The sequence below is a fragment of the Malurus melanocephalus genome, unplaced genomic scaffold (genome assembly GCF_030028575.1).
Source record: "Malurus melanocephalus ecotype Western Australia unplaced genomic scaffold, MMel_1.1 scaffold_82, whole genome shotgun sequence".
Taxonomy (NCBI): Eukaryota; Metazoa; Chordata; class Aves; order Passeriformes; family Maluridae; genus Malurus; species Malurus melanocephalus.
In genome coordinates this window covers 1,218,771-1,244,248 of record NW_026623314.1, presented here as the reverse complement: position 1 = coordinate 1,244,248, position 25,478 = coordinate 1,218,771, and the positions used below count along the sequence as shown (strand labels likewise).

At 40.5% G+C, this 25,478-nt stretch overlaps 1 protein-coding gene and 1 non-coding gene across 2 annotated transcripts in view; one reads left to right on the top strand and one right to left on the bottom strand.

Moving 5' to 3' along the window:
• HAAO (3-hydroxyanthranilate 3,4-dioxygenase) overlaps nucleotides 1–5,593 on the bottom strand; it is a 30,785-nt gene extending 25,192 nt beyond the window's left edge. The window contains exons 1-2 of the mRNA XM_057367663.1: nucleotides 5,379–5,593; nucleotides 1,232–1,310 (exon numbers count right to left, since the gene is read on the bottom strand). Coding sequence (XP_057223646.1) covers nucleotides 1,232–1,310; nucleotides 5,379–5,458 — 159 coding nt within the window. The 5' untranslated portion in view covers nucleotides 5,459–5,593. The remainder of the gene's footprint in view (nucleotides 1–1,231; nucleotides 1,311–5,378) is intronic.
• A 3,732-nt stretch (nucleotides 5,594–9,325) lies between these two features.
• On the top strand, nucleotides 9,326–9,419 carry TRNAI-UAU (transfer RNA isoleucine (anticodon UAU)). The gene is made up of 2 exons: nucleotides 9,326–9,363; nucleotides 9,384–9,419. It is a non-coding gene; the product is annotated as a tRNA-Ile (tRNA).
• The last annotated feature ends 16,059 nt before the right edge of the window (nucleotides 9,420–25,478 follow it).

Genomic DNA, 25,478 nt, shown 5'->3' with positions numbered 1-25,478 from the left:
GAAGGGAAGGGAAGGGAAGGGAAGGGAAGGGAAGGGAAGGGAAGGGAAGGGAAGGGAAGGGAAGGGAAGGGAAGGGAAAGGGGAGATAAATTAAAAAAAGAAACAGCCTAAGAATGGGTTGGGAACCAGTATAATTCAGTATGAACTGGGAAATGTAAGAAGAGATAAGAACACTGAAAAAAGGTTAAAAAAAAAGTTTAATATTGTAGTGCAAACTGTTATATGAATTAAACTTTAGYTCAGTAAGGATTACACACACCTTCACGGATAAGTCAGAACAGAGAAGCAATGCAGGCTCTTGTGAAATGCTGGGGTTGGTTTGGGGAAAAATGATTCAGTGATAAGTAAATGAATTTTTCTTTCTCTTTGAAAGGATTCATTGAAACTTGACTCACTTCTGTTGTGAACTATGTAGAAGCTTGGGTTTCTGAAGGCACTTAAAATTAGGTCACCAAATGTCATTGGAATTACATGAAATTAAATTGCTCCACCAGGAGACATGGCAAATTGTCTCCATCCTGACTCCCTTAGGCCTCTAGCTACCGCTTCCCCTTAGAGTTCTTTCAGAGCCTGTTGTGAACTCAAAGAAGTCCCAGGCCAAGCAAGCCATTTAAAAAAAAAAGCCAGTAAATAAAGTAGGTGTAAGTTGCTACAATTTTATTAGGTTTCTACTCTTTCTTCCCCTATGCTGCATTTGCCACAATGGCTACTTACAACTCAAAGCAGACTTTGAACAAAGGGGAATGATTTGAAACATTAACTTTTCAAACCCAAATGAAAATGAAGGGCTGATCATTTTCACAAAGTCCACGAAAAAAGYATTTTCTAGTGAATTAAAATAATTTTGATTTTTGAATGTCAAAGTTGCTTTTCAAATATAAATCAATCTTCTTTAAAAATATCAGTACCTTTCCAAAAATATCAACCTTTCCAAAGTTCTGTTCCAAAATGTTGAAATGAGACATTTTGATGTGTCAGAACACTTTCTCTAGTTTCTCGTTGGAAATGAATTACAGAAAAACTGGTCTGATCTGATGTGCTTGTTTCAAACAAAATGCACAGATGGTGTATGGCTCTGGTGAATAATTCTGTTTAAGCCTATGAATAGATCTAATAAATACAACATCACTGAGCCTGGCATTGCTAATCTGTAGATGTAKCTTCAAAAGTATCTGCATTTAAACATTATAGATCAATTAAATCARAAAAATATAAACAACTGGTAGGTTACCTCTTCTCCTTCTTCAATATGATAATCCTTCCTTTCATTTGGCCCTCCAACAAACATCACATTTAATTGATAGCGATGCCTAGAAAAGAAGTGACATTGTAAAGCTACCTCTATTCATGACATTTTTTTATTCCATTTATTTTTTTTAAATTCTATTAGGACAGTGAGTCAATAAAACAATGTTGGGTGAAAAGCAACATCCAGAACAAGAACTCAAAAGACCTTGGATGCATCTCTCTGCTCTGGCACTGTCCTGTTGGGAGACCTAAGGCCAACCACCTCACTGGTGGTGTTTCAATGCCTCCAGCTATGAAAAGGGGACAACAACAGGTGCCAGCTGTGGAAAGAGCTTTGAACTGTAAAGATAAAGTATGTTACCTAAGAGACAGGAACCAGGAAAATGGCTTCTCAACCTGAGCTGATTATGTAAAGGTAAAACTCTTAAAAGTTAATAAATGTAAAAACATACTTTTTCACATTGGTACAATTACCAGAGATACTGATGGCCAGAATTGCTAGCTAATTTGTTTGGTTTTCCTTGTTTTGCCAAGCTGGAACAACATTACAATGGTTTCACTGTGGTGCAGCTATTTTAGAGAAGGAGATTATAGGCCATTTCTTAACTCTACTCCTCTTMAGAGCACCAATGAGCATTTCTCTCGGCTATCATAAAGAATAGCTATCACCCCAATTACCTATCAGTCCATTTACGCTAATAAAAAGGTAAGGCAGCAGGTTTTCCTTTGCTTAAAAAAAAAACACCTGAAAATTAGGCCTGTTAGCTGTGATTCAAAATTTGTTCTTATGCTCTTTGACATGTGAACTGAAGTGTGCTAACCTCTGTTTTGCAATGAGGAGGTTCTGGGCAATAACATGGAACCAGCTGGGCCACACTCCCCTAAACACAGAGAACAACAAATACGTGTCCCTGTATCAGCACCTTGTAAGCTTTAATGGAGAGAAGCTCTTCTGAGTGGTTGCACATACATATTCAATCTGCTAACTATAGTTTTTTTTTTCTCAGAAGAGTATTTAAATTATAATGAACACAGTGGGGACTAGTAAAGCAGACGACAGTGACAAACTAGTTGGCCAAATAAAACTRAAAAATGAGAATTGACTGTTTTCTCCATAAAAGCTGTATATATTACAGCACTGGGCTTCATATCTGTATCTTAAAGAACTGAAATYTGAATTGTTTGTACTATGCAGATTAAATATTAATTTTCAAGCACACTGAAATGTTTCTGCCTTAATGAACACTTCCACTAAAGTAGGGCAGKATGACCCAAACAGTAGCAATACAGCTAATAATGAAATAAATGAAAATCAACCCTGAAGAACAAAATAAGAGAAAGGCAATCTGTGGCTATCTTGTAGTCTACTRTTAAGATGAATTGATTTTTTTATATAAAACCGTTCAGTTTTGTCATTAGTCCACTGCGTAAAAGTGAAAATACTACTTAAAAACAATTAGTGCTCGACTTCTTTGTTTGGCAAATTTATGATTGTGTTATCCCATATATTTACCTGGGCTTTATATAATAAAGAGGCAACTATGGGTTAATCATTCCAATCATTAACAAATATATACTGAAGCTAGCAAAAGATTCCAGCTATGAAATATGAGCAGGAACTCCAATAGTAAGTTTCTCCATCTTGCTAAATAAATTTATCTGATTAATTCGGTTGCATTAAATTAAAAACAAATATCATAACAAAGGAAAGCATTTTCAGTTATAACTTCCAACATGTAGTTTTGACTTCCAAGATGAATATTGTAAGGGTTTCAGGAGTGAGAAAATTACTGAACTGTACTGTTGTTAGAATGAGGAGCTAACCAATGGACTATTAAGTTTTCCATACTCTTACACTTCTGTATTTATCCACATAGGAAAATGGTACCAGCAGGTAACCTTTTAAAAACATTATAAGAATACAAAGAATCAGAGAGTCCATGACCACACTTAGGTGTCCTTTTGGTAAGCATCATATTCTAAGCTCAGAAGAAGAGCTTTAGAAGCACCTGTAAAAATCAGCTATGTCAAGGGGTTCGATTTTGCCCTAATTACTTGTTGTTAAGGTTAAAAAGCATTTAAACTTGCAGRATAGTGTCATTAAAATACAATGTCAGAGCTGCAATTTAACTAGATGTATCATTTTCTTGACTCTGGTAAAACTCTGAGCTGGCAGTGATTCAGGAACTGTAGTTTTGTTTTGAAATGCCAAATAGGTATTTGAAAATTTTGATCCTCTCAAATGTATGGAACACAACGTAATAAAAGCATGAAAACTGTTTTAAGTTAAGATACCAAAAGCCCTACTGACTTGCTGTGAGACCTAGTTTTTAACTGTGAAGAAACAAAGGCTTTTAAATTCCTTAAATATTTTGAGGTGGTTGCCTTCCAGTGAGTCAGTAGGAGGCCGTGAGAAGATTACTTTACACATCTCTACTCAGTACATAAAGGACCAAACCTTAGAAAAAATGTTGGAAATCTATTAAATGCTTCTTGGAAAATCACCTAAAACTTTTTGGAAAATCCTGAAAGCATTTAGGTAGCACYAGGAGCAGGTGGTGGGAGACTCAGAATCAGTGCAGTGGATGGTTTTCCTCTCCTTCTACACAGGMTAAAGACATGTTGGAAAAACTGATTTTTTTTTTAACTATGCAATTTTATCACAAAAAAATGTTTCTTGTTTCACTTTACCTTCTTAAAACATTTAAGGGGAAGATCGCTGATAAATGTCACATTCCAGATTTATTCACAGTTTACACAGAACTGCTGGTAAGCAGTACAGAACAGTGCAGTAATAACAAAAAAAGGTTCATCTCACTGATGAGAAAAGAAACACATCAATCTTCCATATATATAAAATACCAAAATTTTACCATTATTATTGGCAACGTTCAAGAAATGAATATGCTTTACAAAATGCTTCCTAAATCCATTTGGAAAATGAAAGAAATTAAAATACCCACAACAAGAAGATACTTCACTYGTTCTCTCCCATAATGAAACTACTGCAGTGATTCAAGTTTCAGATTTTTTCAGTTCTACATACAGCTGTAGTTTCAAAACAGACATGGCAGTAAGGATTACTCTTTACCTTTTCTTTGTCTTGTAACCATTACTTTGAAAAGTAACCCTTGCACCCATGAATGAAAATTAATATCRCTGATACATTACTGCTCATTCAGCTTTTCATTAGAGATAGCACTTAAGGGTAGGGCAAGAGGCATATTTTATTGATTCTTTTTAATGATTAAAATTGTAAAGAAAGAAGATTTTAAAAACTAAAATTAAAAAAATGTTATTTAAAATTTCTCGATAAATAAGTTTTTTTTTGGGTCTATATCACTCTTTAGAGAGAATACTTTCTAATGAAAGCTTTCTACATACATAGTTTTAGAGTAAATATTCTGTCCTCAGCTTCACTCACAAAAGAAATCCTTGTTAATGTTTTGACTAGAAGGTGCCACACATTGGATAATTTACATTGGAATTTGTTCATAAGCTTTGACATAGAGAATATGCATGTTGTACATACAACTGCATAATGATCACACGTTTTTTTCTTGTATTAACTATTATTCAGAATACTGTAAAWTGCCTTTTCAGCCTCCCTACCCTTGTGCCTTGACAGCTCTGGAAATGCCCTGGAAACCTGCTCCTCCAGTGCCCCTGCCCTTCCTTTTTCCTTGTTTCCCAGTGATATATTCTTCTGGTTTTGATTGCTCCTGCAGCTTTGTCTCCTCTGTKATGCTGGAATGATTCTCAGTGGCTCTAGCAGCTATTTCAGATGGTGATTTGGTTTTGTTTGAGGATATGATGCCATCTCCTCTGATTTCTAGGAGTTTGTTGTCACAGAGCCTGACACAAATTCAGTCTCACTGCCTACAAGAGATTTTGGGTTGAGACAAGCATCTTGTATTCAAGTTGATCTTTACAGCTTAGGATGAGTTACTGCAAAACAGRTTTCACTCACTTTCTGTTCTTTGGAATAGCATTCTGGCTGCAGTCGGAGAATAAGAATGGTTCCTTACTAAACGTTACCACACATGCACTGTTGCAGCTTTCTCTTATAGCTATGAATAACTGTATATCTAATAACTTGGTAAAAAAAAAAAAAATCTTCATTTACTTACATAAGCTTATTGCAAACAGGTGGCAAAAAGGCAGTTTTGTTTTCTTCTATCCATTTTCTTACATTCACAAGAAGTTCCATGGTGCACCAGCTACGAACCTTTTGCCTGAGGTATCAGAATTGGCAGAGTGATTTTTCTGTGAGCAAACTGCCGGTGATTCCAACCTCAGTGCTCAGGGGATTGGCTGGTACAAGAGGTGTCTTCAGGCTGCAGTGTCGAAGGGGACAGGTCCATCAGCCAAAGGTTACTTTGTAGAGAGTATGAGAATGCTTCWGCAGCTTGGCTAATAATTGACTCATGTTTTTAAAATGTATGTTTTCATTGGAGACTTGATTTTGCCCACAAAAAAACCTTGGGTTTCTTAATTCTCTTCACTGCATCAGCTGAAAGGAGCTGGAAAGTACACTACCTCTCTACAAAAATGGCCTTGTTTCCAGTCAGGAAAATGGGCATGGCTGGGGCATTCAGCCCTTCCAAGTCTAATACAGAAATCTTCATTCAACATTCTTAAAGCTGAATATATGGGGTGTGTATATTTGTTTGAAAATATTGGATCTTCTTCTGTCAAAGACACAAAATGCAGATGTCTCCTGCTTTTGTAAGACCAAGAGCAGCTGTCCATAAATGCTCATTTTAATTTGATCTGCTCTGTCAGTGTTATAGCAGGGCATGTGAAAAAGCTGATCMTGGTTCTGTGATGCCCTTTGGCAACGTGCAGCATAATGTCATCAAMTTGTCAGGCAAACAAGAAACTGAGAAGAACTGGACTTTCCAGATCTATTAGTCTTCATTCCCTCACTAGTTTCTATTCAACATCTACACAGTTGCTATAGGACTGCTCACTCTGTTCCCTGCCACCCCCAATTTTTTAAATAAAGAAATGTATGAAWTTTTTTCAGAGTCCAAACACATGAAATGAGTGGATAAATAAAAAATCCCAAGACACTACAATATCTTAGCATTTTGCTCTTGACATACATCAGTCTTTCACTTCTATCTACACTGTGCTTAGTGGGTGAATGTGTATGGGTATAAGGTGATAAAGTGATCTGGTTAAAAATGAATGGGACATSCTCCATGGCTTACACAGATGAGCAGTGCAGTTACAGGACAGAAGACTCAGCATGATTAACCGTACAAAACTGAGTTCTTTAACTCGTACTGTTGTTATTTTCCACCAGAAGAAAGCAATGGAGTGTGAGTTTGAATAAACATTATGCTTCTATCACATATTTGTAAGGGTGACTCTGTTTTATCTTCATCTCTATCACTTCTTTGCAGTTTAGTTTAAACTCATTATGTAATTCATAAGACAAAAAAAAATCTATTTATTTTGGGATAAAAAAAATCCACATGTAGATTACAGCTCTGCTATATTAACACAACCACAATGGGACTAGCAGTAATTTCCTCTGAAATAAAGCCAAAGTAGTTACTATTCCATTCAATTATAAAGCAACATCACATTATTTATTTAGCACACGAAATGAGACACCACCACACAGCAAACTCATAAAATTTGTTTTTGGGCTTACAGACTTTTGGTATTTTTTTGTTCTGTAGGCTGCTGGCATACTATTTAGCTGTGAAAGAAGGAGCTTCTATTTAAAATGCACTTTCACTTAGGGGATTATAACCCAGATTAGCAGGACTGGAGAACTGAAGACATTCTAGTTAATGATGAGAGTTTTGTAAAGCTCTACTTCATCATTATGACCTGCATCGCAGAGCAGGACTCCATTTGTTGGGCATGAAAGCCAAGAGTTTTTACAAAGTCACAGTAGGAAAAAACACAGATCCTGGAATTGATTGAGCCTATCCCTGTTCATCGCAATATCAAAGTGCCAGTTKTAACTGCAGGGCTCTTGTCCACAACCACTACTCTAACCCCTGATCTCCGCTATTTTCCACCAGGTAGAATACAAAGTACTATTACCTGCAGAGAAAATGTTCCCAGTTGCAGGCTCACACATCCATTTTGTGGCTGGAGTGAGGTATGAAAACCTGATAGTTAGACTTGCTCAGAGAGAAACAGAGTTCACTTACAAAATTCACCATTAATACGAAGCTGAGCCTATTATCACAGTGTAGCATTTTCTGCAACCTTCAGAAAATCTGWAGGTTTTGAGAAATGAAGTTAATTGCCTCTTCATGCATATAATGGTGGGGCTATGAAATTATCTGCATGGCGTGAAAAGCAATGAAACTCTATTTCTCTCAAGTGTACTGATGAGTCAAAGAAAAGAACCAGTGGTGCAGTCTCTGCGACACCCAAGTAAATAAGTACATCTCATACACCTCATGAACTGATTACAGCGCGGGTTTTACTCACTAGTGCGCTTCATGATGGCTCTTCATATCCCTGAAAACCTGTTCCAGCACCTGGGGTTTCTATTCTCCCTTTGGCTCTGATTCTTCCTTTTAGACAAAGGTGAGGACTTGATTTGTAATCTTTTGCTGCCAGAGAAGTGCAAGAATACTAAAGCACAAAACTGCTACAAGAAAATAATTTATTTTTTTGCATCGAGGGTACAGGGAGAAAGTGTCAGTGGAAAAAAACTGCATTTAGGACAACACTGACTCTATTCATCTACTTTCTTCAATCACCAGACCTATTAGAGACTTAGATTTACAAGCTTGTGTACAGCAACTAAGATATGCTAACAAAAAAGCACAAGCCAAATACTGGTATTTTGCCATATACTTTTTTAAACTACACCCTCCATACTTCCCCCCCCCCCAGCAATTTTTTTGTGGCATAGAATATTTTGTTAGCATCATGATGCATTCTTAAGGATAATGAAGGCTGCTGCTGTTTTCTGGGATGCCAACTCTACCCATGGGATGAGGGAAAATTTCTCTTAAGAAATGAACTGCCAGTTCTCGTTTTCTCCCTGCCAGCCACCTTCATCAAGGGCCACACCTAGCAACTGCATGCTACTTTACCTGTCAAAGGTGTGTACCACTGAAATATATTTTAGGTAATGCCCATAGTAATAGTGCCAACAGAACAACTTTCCTGATGAAGTGACAAGCACCTCCTCTCCATTCGGAAAGGGTCAGCTCATTTACYATGGAGATCCTGGGGGAAAAGAGGTAGTGGAGTCACGCTTGGGTTTTAATATCTGCTCATGGCTATCATGTTTACCATCTTTTTGCCACATAAARTAGGGCAGATCTGACTTCAGAATATATCCATGTTAGAGGTATACTTTAAGAATACAGGTGTAGTGTTGAATACACGCTTGTTTTGAAAGTGGCAGACATCCCTCGTGTCGCACACAGCAGCGATGCTACAGACATCAACATTTAGTTCCCTGGCAGGCCGGTTATCTTCCCTGTGGCCTGGTCCCGAGCAAGACGGACGGTGCATCTTCTTCCCCGGTTGCCCGTGAGGCGGCAGAGCGGCCGATGCCTTTTCCCGAAGGCCGGCAGGAGGCGCGGTCCCGCCACACCAAGCACCGGGCTCCGTCTGTCTGTCCCCAGAGCACGGAGCTGCGGAGCCGCTGCAGCCGGCAGCRGACCGGGGCTCAGGGAGAGCAGCCAGGAGAGCGGCCAGGCCCCGCGGCTGCCGCCCGTCACCTGCCACTGCCACCGCCRCCACCGCCCCGCCCGCAGCCCCGCCCGCCCGGCGGAGGAGGAGGGGGCCGGGCTCTCCCTTCGCCCCCACGGCCCGGCGGGGAGGCCGAGGCGGGAGGGCTTTGTCCGGGCCCTGTCCCCGCACTCCTCTCTTTCTTGCTCGCGGGCGCCGCCCTCCCCGAGYGGTGGAGCGTCCACAGGCTCCCTCTGCCTTCCCCTCGCCGCTACCGGGGCAGCGCGTCCCGGCCCGGGAAGCGAGACGGCCTCGGGCCGCCGCTCAGCGCGGGGAGCGGGCGGAATCCGCCGCCCTTCCCCCGCCGGGGCCGGGCGAGCGCTTGACAAACCGTTCGGGACGAGACGGTGTCAGGGCTCCAGTGGCGCAATCGGTTAGCGCGCGGTACTTATACAGCAGTACAAAGCCGAGCAATGCCGAGGTTGTGAGTTCGAGCCTCACCTGGAGCACAGAGCTTTTTGGGAGACCAAACGAGTTTTTTTTTTTTTTTTTAGGGATGTGGCGGCGCTCCGGAGGGAGGAGGGCAAAAGTGCCGGGAAAAATTATGCAGCCGTGGCGGCTGCGTGGGCTCGCTGGAGAGGGGCACACCGCGCCCGGGGGAGCGGCTGCCGCGGGTCGGACCGGCAGCGCACAGTGCCTCATGGCAGCGTGTGTGTGTGTGTGGCTACAGCGACTTGTCCCTACTGACGGGCAGCATTAGGAGCAGCATGGTGCTGCACGGTGACGAACGCGTTCCTCTTAAATGCTGCTTGAGAGTGGAAACTTGCGGGAACTAAAGGTCGTTTTATACCGCGTTGATTCATACGGAGTGCAAGTAAACACTTGAGTGGTGTGAYCGCTGCCACCGAACGGTGGCATCTGCCCGTTTTGTCTCCTTCGGTGGTGACAGTCTCTGTGACTGCTCATTACCGTGGTAATGCTTTACAAATGCACACACTGTAGCAGGAAGGAAAACATTTCAAATAATTGGTGTTTTCACCACTTAAGAAAGGCAGMAGGGCCGTGGGAAAAGGGCATCTCCCTGTTGGACATGGATACAGGACACTGCCTGGAGGTTTAGGCCCAGATCCTGTGAAATCTCCTCTGTGTTAACATTTAGTCTGCCGCTTTCACAGTGCAATTTATACCAGAAAGTTCAATGAGCCTCTCAAGATGATGCAGCCAGAGGTGCCTCTATTGCCCAGATCAGCCCTTTGTCTGTACCACAGGCATTACCTCCCTGAAGTGCCACTTTAAGGTTTTGAATTACCTCTTCTCTGTCTTCTGGTTAGCACTTTGTCCACTCTGAATTTTGCATTAACTTCMCTGATTTCAGTGCCGGTGTGGTAATGCCTGAAGCAGGTACTGGTATAATGAAATGTAAAACAACAAGAGAGATCTGTAATGCATCAAAGGGTGAATAAAATTCATCTCTTGCTTGCAGTGAGTTTCATGTTTTCTCCTTCATGCAGAYACCCGTGTCCCAGTGCTGAGGAGCACAGACAGTACAGAGGAATGTTTGCACAAGTACTGGGATGAAATGAAAATGCTGCTTTTGTGTAACTAGGTGAAAAACCCCCAAACTATGAATCTTTTGAAGAGGAAGAGGGACTCTATTCCTTGGACAGAGACCTCTTCTGAAACTGAGTGGGGACAGCGCTTGCTTTCCCTTTCTTCCATGGTGTGTCTCCAGGAACAGGCAGCAGCTCCTGCACCCTCTCACCAAGGAGGAACTGCTAGAACTGCTAGTTTGATACTTGGGGTCTTGCTCTGGCATGCTGGGCGAGTGACTGTACAATTGGCAGGACATGCAGTGAGAGCACAGGGTGCTGTGACCGTCTCCATAAGACCTCCTTCTAAGATCTGCTTATTTTACTAATTTTTGTCTTGACTCTGGAAAAAAAAAAAGTAAAGATAAATAAAAATCCCTATGGGAAACGATATTTGTTGCATTTCTGCCTGTCCTGATGGACTCCTGTGCCTGACACCTGAAGGGCAACATGTTCCAGGATGGGCATTTCACACTGAAAATCATGCTAAACCAGGACAATTTATGTGGATTTACTGAAAATCCCAGTGAAATGAGAATGTTATTTATTTAATGGCTGTTTACAACGTAAAGTGAACAGCTGCTAAGCACGAGGCCTTCATGGGAGAGGTAGGGCTGTGAGGTGAGGTGAGGTGAGCCCTTTTGGAGCAGTGCGACTAGCAGTGAGCTGGTACTGGGTTTTTTTCCTGAAAATTTGGCATCTTACAAGCTTATGAGAAGAAACTATGTTTTTATTATGCTAAGATTTTTTTTTTTTTTTTTGGTTAGGCTTTTTGGTCCTGATTTGTTGGTAAATGCTCTAATGCTACTTGGCAGCAGCTTATATATAGAAACGTGTATATATTCACATATATTGGTACATGTGGGTGTAAAGACACCTTCACACCATTGTAGGAGAGYTCCCAGTGTCTCTGTGTTAGCACTAACATATTTTCTAAATCTTTAATGTAGCCGCATGTTATATTTGGCAAACACCTGTGTGTGATGGATGCAAGGTGCCAGCTGCACTGTGATCAAGAGAGAGCCAATCCTTCCCTCCCTCTTCTTCCTCTCCCCCAAATGCTAATGTGSTTCACCTGTGCCTCATTTTCCTTTTTAAAGCCAGGTGCCAGAGCTTGTGCTTCTTCCCTGAGCCACTGCCCGCTGTTCATCGCTGCCCCTGTAGGTGGTAGCCAGGGGAGCCCTGCTCTTAGCCTGCTGTCACCTGCCAAGGGGCTTTTGGGGGCCCTGGATGCTCCTGGAAGCGCATTCAGGAGGAAAGACATCGGCATGGTGAGTTTTCCACGCTGATGCCTTATCTAGGGTCCTGCCCCTTTTAGCCTCTTCCTCTCTCTTTCTCTATCAATTTATCTGGTGTGGATGGCATGCCTGCAGGCCTGGCTCTCCCAAAGTCCTCTGAAATTTCTCCAGAATCCTTTAAAAAATGGTGTCGCTTTTTAAAATTTGTGTTGCTCTTTGTTTGCTGTTGAATACTGACTGTGCGTGCTCTACAGGTTATTCTGCTGCTCTGAGTTMCCACTGGCTGTAGAAAGAAAGAGGGCCTTCTTATAGACCTAGGAAAGCTTGGTGCTTATTGATGGAAGAAGAATTTTCTAGGAGGTATCTCTTGCCTGATCTTGGGGGATTAACAATGATCAGGTAAGGGAGCAGGGTTTGTGTTTACCTCCCTATATGATCTTGTTCAAACAGGGAGTACCAGTGGCAGATGTGGGATTAGGAAAGAAAGGCTCATGCAGGATAGACCTTCCTGATGTTTATTTCTAAGAGCAGCAACTCTTGTCTCTGGCATGTTAGTACAGATTGTGAGGTTCTGAAGCATTTGCTTAAGTTACTTTAAATATAAATAAAAAATAAATATAAATAAAATTCTGGAACTTTCCATAATATAATGTTTGTGTATCCTAAAAAGTGCCTATAAAAAGCCTGTGGTAAGGACTTGGCCTACCTAATTGTTATGAAATAAAAACATAAATACTTTYAGTGTTTGCAAATAGTCAACAGCCAATGAATGTCTGCTCTTTATAACTTTTTTCCAATAGATGGCACTGTGGTCCCACAGAGCGAAAAAGACCAAAGCAAAACATTCCCAGACATCCTAAAAATAGAAACCACTTGCTGAATGCTCTGTTGTGCACTGCAGAGAACAATAGGCCAGAATTCCAAAGGTTGCTTAGAAAACAGTCCACTGGAGGTATAGATGCATTTTGGTTTTGTTTTGAGTTCCACCACCACCTTTGTCCATAACATCTTGAGGACCTTTCTGAAATTAAAGTGCATTGATCTGTTGTGTTTGGAATAACAGAGGTGAATGGGGTGTATCACATGTTTTTAAGTCACTGCGAATTCAGTGCTGTGTCAAAGTTCCAGTGTWGCAGGCCTGACTTAGATTCTCTTAAATGTTTTACAGAATAGTTGGTGTTAGAAGATTTCARTCAGGGCTGCCTGAAGTCTGGATGGATGTTTCCCACTGTGGAAGCTGCTGTGGAGGTGTTTGGCTTGGGAACAGTAGCTGGGATGAGAAGAATGAAGTGCAGGCACTTGCAAACTGTGTGGAAGAACTCTTTAAAACCAAATAGAAATACTCTGCTTTTGTGGGGAAAGATAAGGAAAGGATGGTGAGAAAAGGAGAAAAAAAMCCCAAGTTCACATGGAAGCCTCCTGCAAGAAGGGCTAAGAGATGAGTGGGGTTGATGCAGGCTGATAGAAGGTGAAGTGAGAACTTGTAAGTGGAATAGAAAAGCTCGCTCACAAGGAGAGACTTCATGTATTGCTCTCTGAAACTGGTGAAGGGGATGCTACAGGGAGGGAAYGAGAACAAAAGAGAGAGGATAGGGACACAAAGAAGGAGGGAACAGAGGGGGYTCAGATAGAAGAACATAGGTAAGGAAGTTTTTAAGAAGGATTTTTAAAAAATCACTGTCTGTCTATAGCTATGTGAGTGTACTGCCTAGGGCAGAGAAAAACAAATGAGTAAGTGTGAGCTAGTCAAGCCAGCCTTAGATGGMGTTGCTGTAGAAAGCAAATTGGCCTGTATGCTTTGCTTGAGCAAACACAGGACTCAAGAGGCAGGTTTTTCTCCTCTGTGTGTTTTGAGTGGTTACTTTAGTGTGGCCATATGAGAGACCCCATGGTCTCTCTAGGGTTTGAAGCTGGTGTTGGGAGGGTTAGAGAGCTCAGCATTCTGGTTTGGAAAAGGAAGGAAATGGACAATCAGTCCTGGGTTTTGTGCCCATTTAATTTTCCTGCTTATGCTGAGTTTGCTGTGTTAGACTCTGATTTTAAGGTGGAAAAAGACTCTTGGTTTCTTCAAATAGTTTTGGTGCAGCCTAAATATTTGAAACCTTGGAGAAGTCTCAAAATACAGCAAAACAAACTAAACCAAACCCAGAGAAAGAACAAGCTGGGGAAGTGGCTGAAATGGAAGGGGGTAGTCAGAGTCTGTAATTACGATTTTTGGGGAAGGGATGCTCTCTTGAAGTAGGCAATTGAGCCTGTAGTGACTGCTTTAGTTCAGAGATCCATGGGGTAGCAGATTTATGGCTGTGTGAGGAGATACTTATGGAAATTTTACTTGCATGTAGAATAAAATACACATAGGAGGATTGTGGAAGAAGATACAGCAATAATTTTTAAAAGTGTCTTCTGAAAATATGGTGTAAAATTTTGAGGTAATTGTGCTGGAAGTCATGTGGCTGCATGGTGTAACATGGAGACTTAAATGGTTTATTGGTTTTGTGAAGAGAAGCTGTCAATAAACACGAATGTTCAAAATCAGTAGTGAGGTCTCAGAGTCAGCTGACTTCACTGCTTGCATTTATTTTCCATTTATCCTACCCATTGAAATGAGGATGACAGTTGTTTAACTATACATCTTAATTTTAGGCACCATTTATATGCTGTGTAAGRAAGGATATACATCTGGCTTTAAGGAAAGACACATCACACTTGTGCCATCACATTTAAAAGTCATTTAATATTGAAAAGCTGTTAACAATGCAAGTTTATGTAGTTTTGTCAGTGAACTGCCTCACTTTTTATTTTTTACATTGTTGCATCACTTGGAAATGAAAATATATCTGTTTTGGGAGTTTTGTAGGAAATGGATGCTGGATTTGGGGGTGCTTTTGGGTGTGTCTATATTAGTGCCTGGATCCAGGTTTGGGAAGTTAGTCTCTTTCATGCTGTGGTCCGCAGTGCTGCCCTCTCTCTGACTTTGTTTCTGTCCCACCTTCYCCTCACAGGAGGGACTCAGCCTCAAAACATAAAGGTTTTGGGGAAGGTGAGAAGCATTTCTTCCCACCTGCATTTCCCCATACTCCCAACTGCCTTTTGGGGAGTTCAGCTTGTCTCCCACTTWGGTCAGGTGCTCTATGGGGTTTGTRCTGTGACACGACAGGCAGTCCATCCCAGTGGCTTTGTCTCAGTACAGCTGTGACTGTGCACCTGTAAATCCCTTCCTGGGCCRGCTCAGGAGGGTCTGCAGGAACAAGGATGGCTGTGGGTGCTTGGAACTTGGACCAGCTCTGTGGCCAGAGCCCTTTGTGAGCCTGACACCTCAGGAGTGCTTATTCCTGCTTGAGATTTGCAAAGTCAGTTAGGCTTGGTGGCTGCATCCAGTTGAGATCAGTGCCAGTAAAAAATGCCTGCATTCAGACTTGTTGAGATTTATAGGTGCTTACATGTGTATYGTGTGTTTAATGCTCTGACAGCTTTGAAAGTGTGACTCCTAATGCTGAACTGTTTGCAAGGCCTGTAGCAGCCTCCATGTGTTTAAAATGCTGCTGTGAGAGATAGATGTGTCTGATTGTGTTTGTCATTCTCACTGAGCTGTCTTGCACCCACAGTGTAACCTAGCCAAAAAATACCACTTTTTATTATGATAAAGGAAATGTGTGGTTATGATASTATTTCTCAATTTCTTAACATATAGTATCTTTGAAAATATTTTTTTCCTGAAATTGGAGACTTCTGCTTCATTGTGGGTACTAAAAGTGCCATTGTATGTCTTTGTGTTTGAGAGCAAATTTATTTAACAGAAAAATAAGGTAATTGTCTGTCGGTTCCTAATAACTGTAACCCTTGGACAAATTTTTAGAGCTGTTTAGGGAGCCTGCCTGATGTTGGTGCTTGTCTGCCTGATTCTAAGCATCTGGGTGTTGTAAAGGATATCTAGCAAACARACCTCTTACTGCAATTAATGCATTTGAAGTATTCTTGCAGGAGTGACCTCTGTCATCTGAATACTTCAAAAGTAGAAACAAACCTGTCAATGAATCAAGATTGCAGTGTCTGGCTTTTTTTTTTTTTTAAATGTAGTATTAATGTACAGTATGAGTGGTTGCATTTTCACTCAGTTCTGTGAATTTGCTTCATGTTCCATAAGAGGATAAAGTTTGGCCCAAAGTAATGGGAAGCTTATGTCTGGCTGCAAGGAAACCAGGAAATTTATGGGGCTTTAAAGTATGACCCACTGCAATATTCAGTATGTGTGATTTTTGGCATGATTCAGCAGTAAATACTAGTTGAAAACAGAAGCACAAATTATAGGGTAAATAATTCAGACCGAAAAGAGGTTTGCTTTTGCATACATGGTAAAGGAAATGGAAATAGAACCACAAAATACAATTGCTGGGAAGAACACCAGCAGTTTGGAATGGTCACTGTTAAAACTGTGGAAATGATCTTCCTGGATAGCATGTGAAGTGAGAGTGGGATAATGATCTCCTTTGTATGGACCTGTGTACACTGACCAGCAAATCGTGTGAGGCTGCTGTATTTGGCAGTCATCATTTTGGAGAGGACTTTCTGTTCTGTGGCCGCTGGGTGGGAGGATGTAATGGGCACAATGCTCCTTTGGTCCTTCATCTAATAAATGTCTGTGACTTGGCTTTAAAAAGCTTTTTTCTTTTTTTTTCTTTTTTTTTTTTGGTCATTGGTAGAGGTATCATGCACTGAAAGAASAGAACTCTGTGTGAAATTGTTTTTCTCATTTTTTCCTTTGCATTTTATTTAATATTTAAATAGATTACTTTGACTGCTGGTATAAAGCAGTCCTTGGTTCCTACTCTAAACATAGCCACTCAAACAATATTCCTATGTGCCATTTGATAACATTTTTACCTTGTGGCAAAAAAAAAAAAAAAAAAAAAAGGTAGCCAAGGTAGTCCTAACAGATGTGTTTGACTAGTACTGTGGCTGAGTGATCTGGTTTCAATTTTCTTAATTTGGATTGAGGGGTGCAAGGTCCCTTCCACGAGTGAGAGGCAAATAGCATGAACCATTAGCACAGTAAATTCCCTTGCTTGGACCTCTTCTGGTTGCTCTTAGAGCATAGATTGCCTTGGTTTATTGTATACCAGGCTTTTCACAGCGGGGGTGGGGTATTCCTGGTGTGTGACCTGTAAAGCCRGGAGCTGAGGAGGACAGCCAACAGCACTCATGGGTGTGACCCGTGCTGAGCTGTTGCTACAAGATTGTTTCCTTGTGCAGTGTGATAACTGGAAAACTACAATTCCTTGATGTCTCCAGTGAGTGTTGGTTTGAAATACACACTGGACTGTATTTTATTTTTAATAGAACATTTCTGCTCATTCATTGTTTGTTTTCTCTGGAAATTCATCCATGGGATAATGGGGTGAAAATTCCTGTAACTTACTCCATTGGAAGACCATTGGACAATATAAGAAAGTGGGGTTTAAGGGTCACTTCAGAAGGTAACCTAGACCAGAAGTTTCCAATAACAATTGTGGCTTGGATACAGCTGAAATAAGAACAACACATTCAAATTCAATTGTACTTGCATTGGCTAAGTAATAATCTCAGAGTAGTGGCTAAGTAATAATCTCAGAGAAGATTGTGAGGCACTGAAGACCCAAGATTGAAGTAGGCATTGGAGACGAACAAGTCATATTGTGATAGAGAATTATAACTGATACAAAGTGGGAAAGAAGCTAGTGGTTGCTAACTATGAAAGTGCTGGTCTTAGCTATCTCACTCAATAAATAATCCTAAAGGGGTATTAGCAGAATTAGTAGGAGCAGCGTTTGACCATCTGGCTCGGCTTCTGTGGGAGGTTTAAAAACATAAAATAAAATATCACTGTTAGTGGAACTGCGTCCATTGAAATCATAGGAGAACTTGGCCTTTTTGTGTTCCCATTTTCCTATTCATTGTGTGCTGTACATCCTGTGCTTGATCTCATGTGATCACTGGATTCTGCAGATATTTTCTTGGTATTCATGGACCACACAAATGACCTGGAAAGTCCTGGTTGGTGGTTAGATTCAAGTTACCATTCATCAGTCTAAGTATGCCTGTGGTTCACAGGAAAGCTTGAGCTGGCTTCAGACCTACAAACCTTTGTCCTGCACCACTGGGGGCTGCAGCTTTGAGCTCGTGTTGCCCATTCCACTGTGCACAAAWAACCCCGCTGTTTCTGTCTCTTGCGTAATCAAATCTACTGACTTTACTGTTTCTTGGCTTGGAATTGTAAACATGAGTGTTGATCTAGCAAAAATGCCTCTTGCTCATTCTTTACTGAGTGGGTATTTATGAGCTACTCTTGACTAAATGAGTCTTTGCTGTAGCTCAGTGTCCCTGTGCCTGTTTCCCACGCATGCTGTTTGTGTCTTGTTTTACTGATAAGCCCTTCTCATCTTGTSTCTGTGTTAAACAATGTAAACATTCACAAATTATCAACTAAAGTGTAAAATGCCAGCATACTACATCTCATCTTTTTGACTGACTTGTTTTTTTCCCTAAAATTTTACTTTCTTCATCTTGTAAGAAAATGAAGCTAAGGATGAATGTTTAAATCTCTGAGCAAAGACTGTTTTGCCTCTTCTTAGTGTTACTGCTGGAACTAAAACCATCTTGAAATGTTTGGTTGAAAGTATTCCTTGGTGTGTGATTTGTACCATAATCAAACTGACAGACATCAGTGGAGCACTTACAAGTTTATGCTTGGAATTAAGTCCAGTAAAATGCTTCTGGAATCTCCTGTAATTTCCTTTTGTCAATGTAAGTGATGCAGCATGAATCCATTATAATTACTGTGGAGCTGCACCAAATTAGATRGTATGATTGAGGCTTGAATTTTTCCAGTGGATGTTTTGAAGAAATGAGAGATGGTAACAAAGAGGAAGGCTGTCTAGCATTCATCATTTGATGAGTTTGAGTCCTCTTGTACACARCAGAGACCTTTTTCTTCCCTGCATTGTTCCCCATTAGACTGCTTACAGTCTCTTCAAAGTGATTATCAACTACTATTGTCATTGAGTAGTGATGAATTATAATTCTGTTCTTGCTTCAGTGCAAGGAATAAGCAAACCAGGCCTGTACTGGTAAGCATCTGTATCTGGTAAAGCTGCAGGTGGCTGAACCTGGTGCAGGAGCTCACACACTTGATATGTTTGCACTGAGAGAAATTGAGGTCCATGTCCACTCAGCTAGGCAGTTATTTCAGATTTACGCTGGTGAAACAGGAACAAAAATATCTGGGGTGCACTTTGAAGAGTTCATCCTGGTGCAACACTCTGTCTCATGTGTCTGAGAAGCACTAATCAAACAGCAGAGCACAGGGCATGAATGTCAGGCTGCTTCATGGGTAGTGGTTGTGCACAGCAACCTGTGCTATGGGAGAGTTCTCTACACCTATCTAAATTTTGTTACCATGGCTAATATAGGTCACAGTGAAAATGATGTTCTATAACTTCCACACCAATTCTTCTGAGGTTTTTTTTTTTCTCTGTAGTGACTTTTGCTATATGAAAAACTTTGGAGTGGCCCACAGCTAAAAAAAAATCTTTTTTCTTGGCAAATGAGAGATGAATTTTGTCAGTCAGAGCAGGCCATACGCATCATTTGGAAAGGACAGCTTTTTATTCCATGACTAGATATGAAGAAATTAAAACCAATTAAAAATAAAGACCTGGAGTTTCCCAAAATGTCCACCACCTCTGAATGCAGTCCTGCAACACCAGCCCAATCTGCTGCAGGAAGGTATCCACCCTGATGTTCAGCTTTACCTTGTGCATAGCCAGAGGAAACTGCAWGCTTTGATGTCCTGTTCCAGATTTGTCTCTAGGCATGAAACATTACTTTTGGGGCCTGCTGTTGATGGAGAACCTTGTGCAAGCTGTGGTGCAGCTCTGTGGGCAACAAATGAAAATATTATTACTGAGTGGCTGTCTCATTAGAGGGAAATATAGATACTGTATTGAATACAGTTGATCTTGTATTGTAGGCACAAATTCTCSATCCAAAATATTGGTTACTTGTCCTCAAACTGATCAGTTTTAACGTGTCTTGAGTAACTTTGAGTGCTCAAAAAGCCTTGCAACTCAAACGTCAGAAGCAGCAGTTCGACCATTGACGAGCAGCTTTCAGCAGATGGCAGCATTGCACTCTGTAACTTCATTTTGTGGCAGTGGTTTTGCAACTCCTGACTAGTTGGGCTGGTTGGAGGCTGCCTGCTAAGGAGCAATCCAAACCGGCTTCTAAAATGTTTTGAAATACAGGTCTTGGTAGATTATAACTGGGTGTTGTTTGAGACCTGGGGGTTTTGTATGGAAGATAGCACTGTGCTGCATTAGAAAATATACTAAAAAACTGTGCAAGAATACCTAAACCTTTTCTGTTATCATTAACTGCTTTGAGACAGAGGAAGGCTGTTTAATAAGTATTGTTTCTTGTTAAAATATTAGCAAATCCCTTAGAGATATAAGAGTTCAAAGTGGAACCATGACTGGTGAGCTTGTAAATGACCTCCTGCATATTGTCTTTAAAACTACAACACTCTCCTATTCTTTCTTTAGAAAAAAAATGGGCTGACTTTTCTAATACTTTTCATACTCTACCTTTTAAACACCATGCAGCCTGATATCAGTGTCCATACCTAGGCTGACATACAGGTGCATGTCCCCTTGTTAGAATTTATCAACTCTTTGACAGTTCAAAGTTTCAGATGCAATAGCTAATTTCTGTCTGCAGTTACTCAGTTAAGAATATTGTCTTGTAGACAAAGCACACATTTGATTTGCATTCAATCCAATTGATTGGTGAGGTTCTTCCCACCTGTCCCACCTTCCCTGTTGATTCACAAAAGTTTCAGTGAGCCTGTGGAGGAAATTAAAAGTGTTCCTTCTAGAAAAGGAAAGGTCTGTGTGTTCAGAGGCCTCTTCAGAAAAAAATGCTTCTGCTTCCTGATAGTTATCTGTCTGTGATGTACTACTCTGTACATAATCCTAAACTGCATGAGATATTTGTGTGTGTATGTGTATTCTCTTAGGGAGAATATAACGCTGTTCATGAGATATTTGTGTGTGTATGTGTATTCTCTTAGGGAGAATATAACGCTGTTCTTAGGTTTGGCACACAGTGCAGTTTGAGTGCTGCATTGCAACTAGCTAGCACTGATGTAAAGGGCAATGCTAAGCACAAAGCTATAATAAATAGAAACTAGGTCAACCAATGCAGCCATGCAGAAAGAGGTTAAAAAACATAYTCTCTTGCCATTCGAGCTTGCAATTTGTTGGGAGGAAACAAGTATATTGATATCAGTTAAATTAATGGTCTCTTCAGGAAGCTTTATGCACCTCCTGCAGAGTTTAGCTTCAGAAGTGAATGAARGAACCTTCAGACATTCTCTTCTTTCTCTTTTTCCCCTGTAGAACAAAATTTTAGTATAAGCAGGCAAAAGTTCATGCTGGTTCATTTGGGTTACCCTCCAGTACAGTTCTGCCTTTTGTTGTACAAGTGAACCACAAGGGAAATTTTGACTTATCCTGGMTTTTTTAAAGTCAAATTAGAATACTGCAGGTACCASAGTGGTTTGCCAAGGTGARCKGTTTCTCAGCTGTATGCTTGTCTGKATGTGACTATCTCRGTATTTTGGGAGAAAGGAAGCCWWKRAAAWYYTWAWTKMWWKGGRRRAWTTYMRRRWKYMYCAGCATGATGGGAACTGGTATTTTGAAGTTAGAGGGCTCYTAATTCCTATTGTGATCATTCCAGAAGATGATCTGGTGATCAGAGGCAGTCTAAGGCACGCTTGCTGTTTCCCCTCAAGCAGCATAGAAGCATTAGTGAATACAGTTTGTGTGTTGTGGAGTAGAAATGTGTGGCCATGGACTTTTTTGCCTACTTGGATTCTTGTTGCAACTTGGGCAGAGTACTAAGACTTGGAACTGGTTTCCTGTCCTCATTATTGGTTAAACAGAGCTTGCATAAGCCTGTTTAAAAGAAAAAGCAAAAGCAAAACAGGCAAGCAAAAGGTTGGTTAATGTTGCAGGGGGAAATAATTTGCAAATATTAGTAAATGTAATATTTTATCCTTAAGGGCATATTGAGAAAYGGGGATTCACTGCCATCTGTGCATATACTGTGGAAAGGGTATCTCTGGGTGTCTTTTGTCACACGTTAAAGCAGTGGTGTGAAGATTTGGGATACTTTGAGTCGTGCATTACTTTCTGATCCCTCCAATTAAAGACAGGATTGTTGTGTTCTCATATGAGGGGACAATGTGTGCTTTGTAAAAAGCAGTCAGGATTGTTTCTCTGCTGTAGTAACATCCCCCCCTTCCCCAAACCAGGGAGGGGAGAGAAGCTCTCAACTGCCCTTCCAAAGGTCTCACAGAAAGCCAAATAAATATCAGGACATTTTTTGGTCTTGGAATTAAATCAGACCATCCATCTCCCTTGTCTCTTTGGGTATTAAGTTTGTGAGATAAGTCACTCTTTCTAAGACAGCATTCACAGGGCACTTCAGAGTGTTGCATAACTTTTCATCTCTTTTTTTTTTTTTTTTTTTTTTAATGAGACACAAGACTCTTAAAAAAAAACAAAAACAAAAGGGAGCAAAAAACCCAAACAAAATGGGAAACCCCTCCAGCCCCAGAAGTGAGGTCTCACTTTGGCAGATTTGTCCTTCTGGCTATATGTACTTTCTTCCTTTGAGCAGTTCTGGGGAAGGCAGCTACTTTGGGTCACTTCTGCTGAAATTTTATCAGTAAGAATATCTTTCAGTGTGTGTTGCTGTGGTCTTTCAACAGCCTTTTATATCAAGAAAAGTTGCACCACAGCAAGAGTCACCTCAGTGGTGCGTTAATTTCTGGTGTCACTTCAGTAACGCTATAGAGCATATCTTGAATTTGAGATAAAAGCTTGAAGAGGAAAACAATCTTCCTCATCTGTGATATGTTCTTACCTCTGCTTTTTCAGTATTGAATAATCATATTTTCATATTTTAAGTAAATACTGGATTTTTCTGACCCTGGTCTTACAGAGGGTATTATAAACAGCTTAAATAATCTTGTTTATCTTCGAGTTACTGAGCAACACTTTGCAAATAAGTAGAATGTGTGGATATGTAGAAATTGATGTGGCTAATGTAGAAATCAGGACTGCTCCAGGTGATTTAGATGATACTTATCATACTGTGGTGGAAGTTCTGGGTGTGTAACTCAATGTGGAAYATCAGTTCTGTGTGGAACGCTCAGCATTCAGGGGTCATTTACTGTCTATGTCAGGAGAAACCATCCTGATCAGTTTCCTCAATACTCTGAATGAATTAATTTGTAGGTTTGGTAGGTTTTTTAATTATCAAATAAGCTCAGTTTTTTAGGCAATGAATTTGATCTTTGTTTGCCAAATGCTTTATTTTTCAGTTGTCTTAGATTGTCATTCTTGCCTATGTTTCCTGAAYAGAAAGTAAGTGTTGCTCACTGACACATTCAAGAAAACAGAATAAAAGATGCTTTTTCATGTGTTACAGCTCTGTGATAGTTATTTGCATACTGTGTACATATTAGTAGCAACCTTTTTGAATAGCTGTGTAAACCATTCARAAGGACTCCTTTAGGCTCTGTTTGCTTTTATAATGCAGGTAATTTAGGAACTGTTTCTTTTCGAAGGATTAGAATCTTCAAGAACGTTCTTTCTAAGGAGTTGCTTTTGTCTTCAAAGTGGGACAAAATCGACTGGCAGACAGGCTTTCAAAGCATCTCAGTTCTGGTGTACTTTGGAACTTGCCTAAAGGAATGATTTCCTGACCTGTACAGCCAACATTTCTTCAAAATAAGATTTTTAATAGCCTGCTAGGAAAACTCTCTGCAGTGTTTGGAAAAAGGAGAGTCTTATATCTGCTAAAAAAGTAACTTTAAATATGATTAATATGCTGAAATTGGACAAATAGCATCACAAAACTCAAAATGTGTTTTTATCTTTCCAGAGAGAGTAAATCATGGCATTCTGGCATTTTTTGTTGTGTAGTTGTGTGCTGTTTTGGGCTGGGGTATCACCATGGTGGCTAGGATGGGGCTATGCCATGTTTTGGAAAAAATTAACAATGTAATTGATTTAACAAAAATAATATTTTGGAAAAATGAAAGATTTTTTTTTGCAAGAAGTGTTTAATGCCACAAGGAGGAAAGACCAGGTTAATGGACAGAGGTTATGCCTCAGTAGTYGGGTTAGTAGAACTGGTCAGAGCAGCCAAGCTTTGAGGTGCTCAAGGCTGGGTGCCTGAATGTGTGCRGGAAATGCTGAGCTGCTGAGCCAGCAGGGAAAAGGTCACGGGTTAGAGCATCTCTGTGAGAGGGGCCATCTCCTGTCTCTGCAGCACAAATGGCCCTTGGGACAGAGGGGTGCTACTGAGGAGGGAGCTCTGCTGGTGTGGGGAAGTATTCCCGCACTGGAAAGGTGTGCAGCTCCTGTTTGTGGCTGGAGGAGAGGCTGGAAAGCTCAGGAGACATCGCTGCACCTTTACCGAGTGGGTGGGGAGGGATCCAGCCCGGCTGAGGCTTGCACTTTCCAGGATTGCTGTTCAGTGCAATAGCATGAAGTTGTGATGTAATATACAAATCAATGTTATTTGTGTATTACAGAATGAGGAAATCTAAAGGTTTTTAAAAATACCTGTATTCCACTCAGTAAAGGTTTTTAAAAATACCTGTATTCCACTCAGGTTTGATGGAATCAAGGAAGTTACTTACCCTGTTTCATCTGCAGCAAGAAAACAATAATCATCAATAGAAGGGTCTGGCTGGGACTCTGGCTCTGTAGACAGCAATGATTTCTGTTTCACTCTCAATGAGTAATGCAGTATAGGAGAGTTTATCCTGTTTTTTAAACAGGACAAACAATAAACACATGRAGAGGATCAACCTTCCAGTGTTAATTTTCAGCTAAAGCTGTAGGTCAGGCTTTTTTTCTGTGGTCCTTCTTGTCTTATCTGCAGACATTTTCTGTTTGTTGGCTGTCTTAGCTCTCTGCTGTAACCTCCCACAAATATTTCACAGATTTAGCTTATAGCATCCCTTCAAAATAAAGACATAATACACCCTTCTTGCTGATAGGGAGGAGAAAAAGGGCAAAGGGGTCTGTTTCTTTGGAGTCAGGTATTTAGCRTATTAAACTCTCCTTGGTAAGAACAGAGCAAGAACAAAACACAGTATTTGCTTTAACGATTTTTTTTCTTGTTACAGTTCAAAAATCCTTCAGCTTTGTTATGCTGCAGCCTGCAGTTGTATATAACTGTAACAGTGGGAATAAGAATAAAAAAGGTAATACTTATTATTCTAGAAATATAAATGTTTAAAGTTGTTCTTGGACAACTGCTTGCATCTTCTGAAAGATCCTGGTTACCAGTAGCAAAGCATCTTCATGGCMAAGACTCAGCTTCTAAATGAGAAAATGGAACACTCTGTTATCTCAGTTGCATAGTATGAAAGCAGGAAGTGTGTATTTCAAGTGATTTGCTCTGGAATTTGTTTAGGCCTGTATTTTWAAGTGGTGTTCTTAATATCTAGACTATTTGTTTTAATGTCTTAATAAAGCCACATGTCTCATATCTAAATTCAGGCAATCTGAAACTCATTTCATTAGGACTGTAGAAATATGAGGCAATGTATCCTTGCAGGATATGGGAAATCAAAAGCTTATCTTAACAGTGAAATGGTGAAATGAGATAGTGTTATCTAATATTA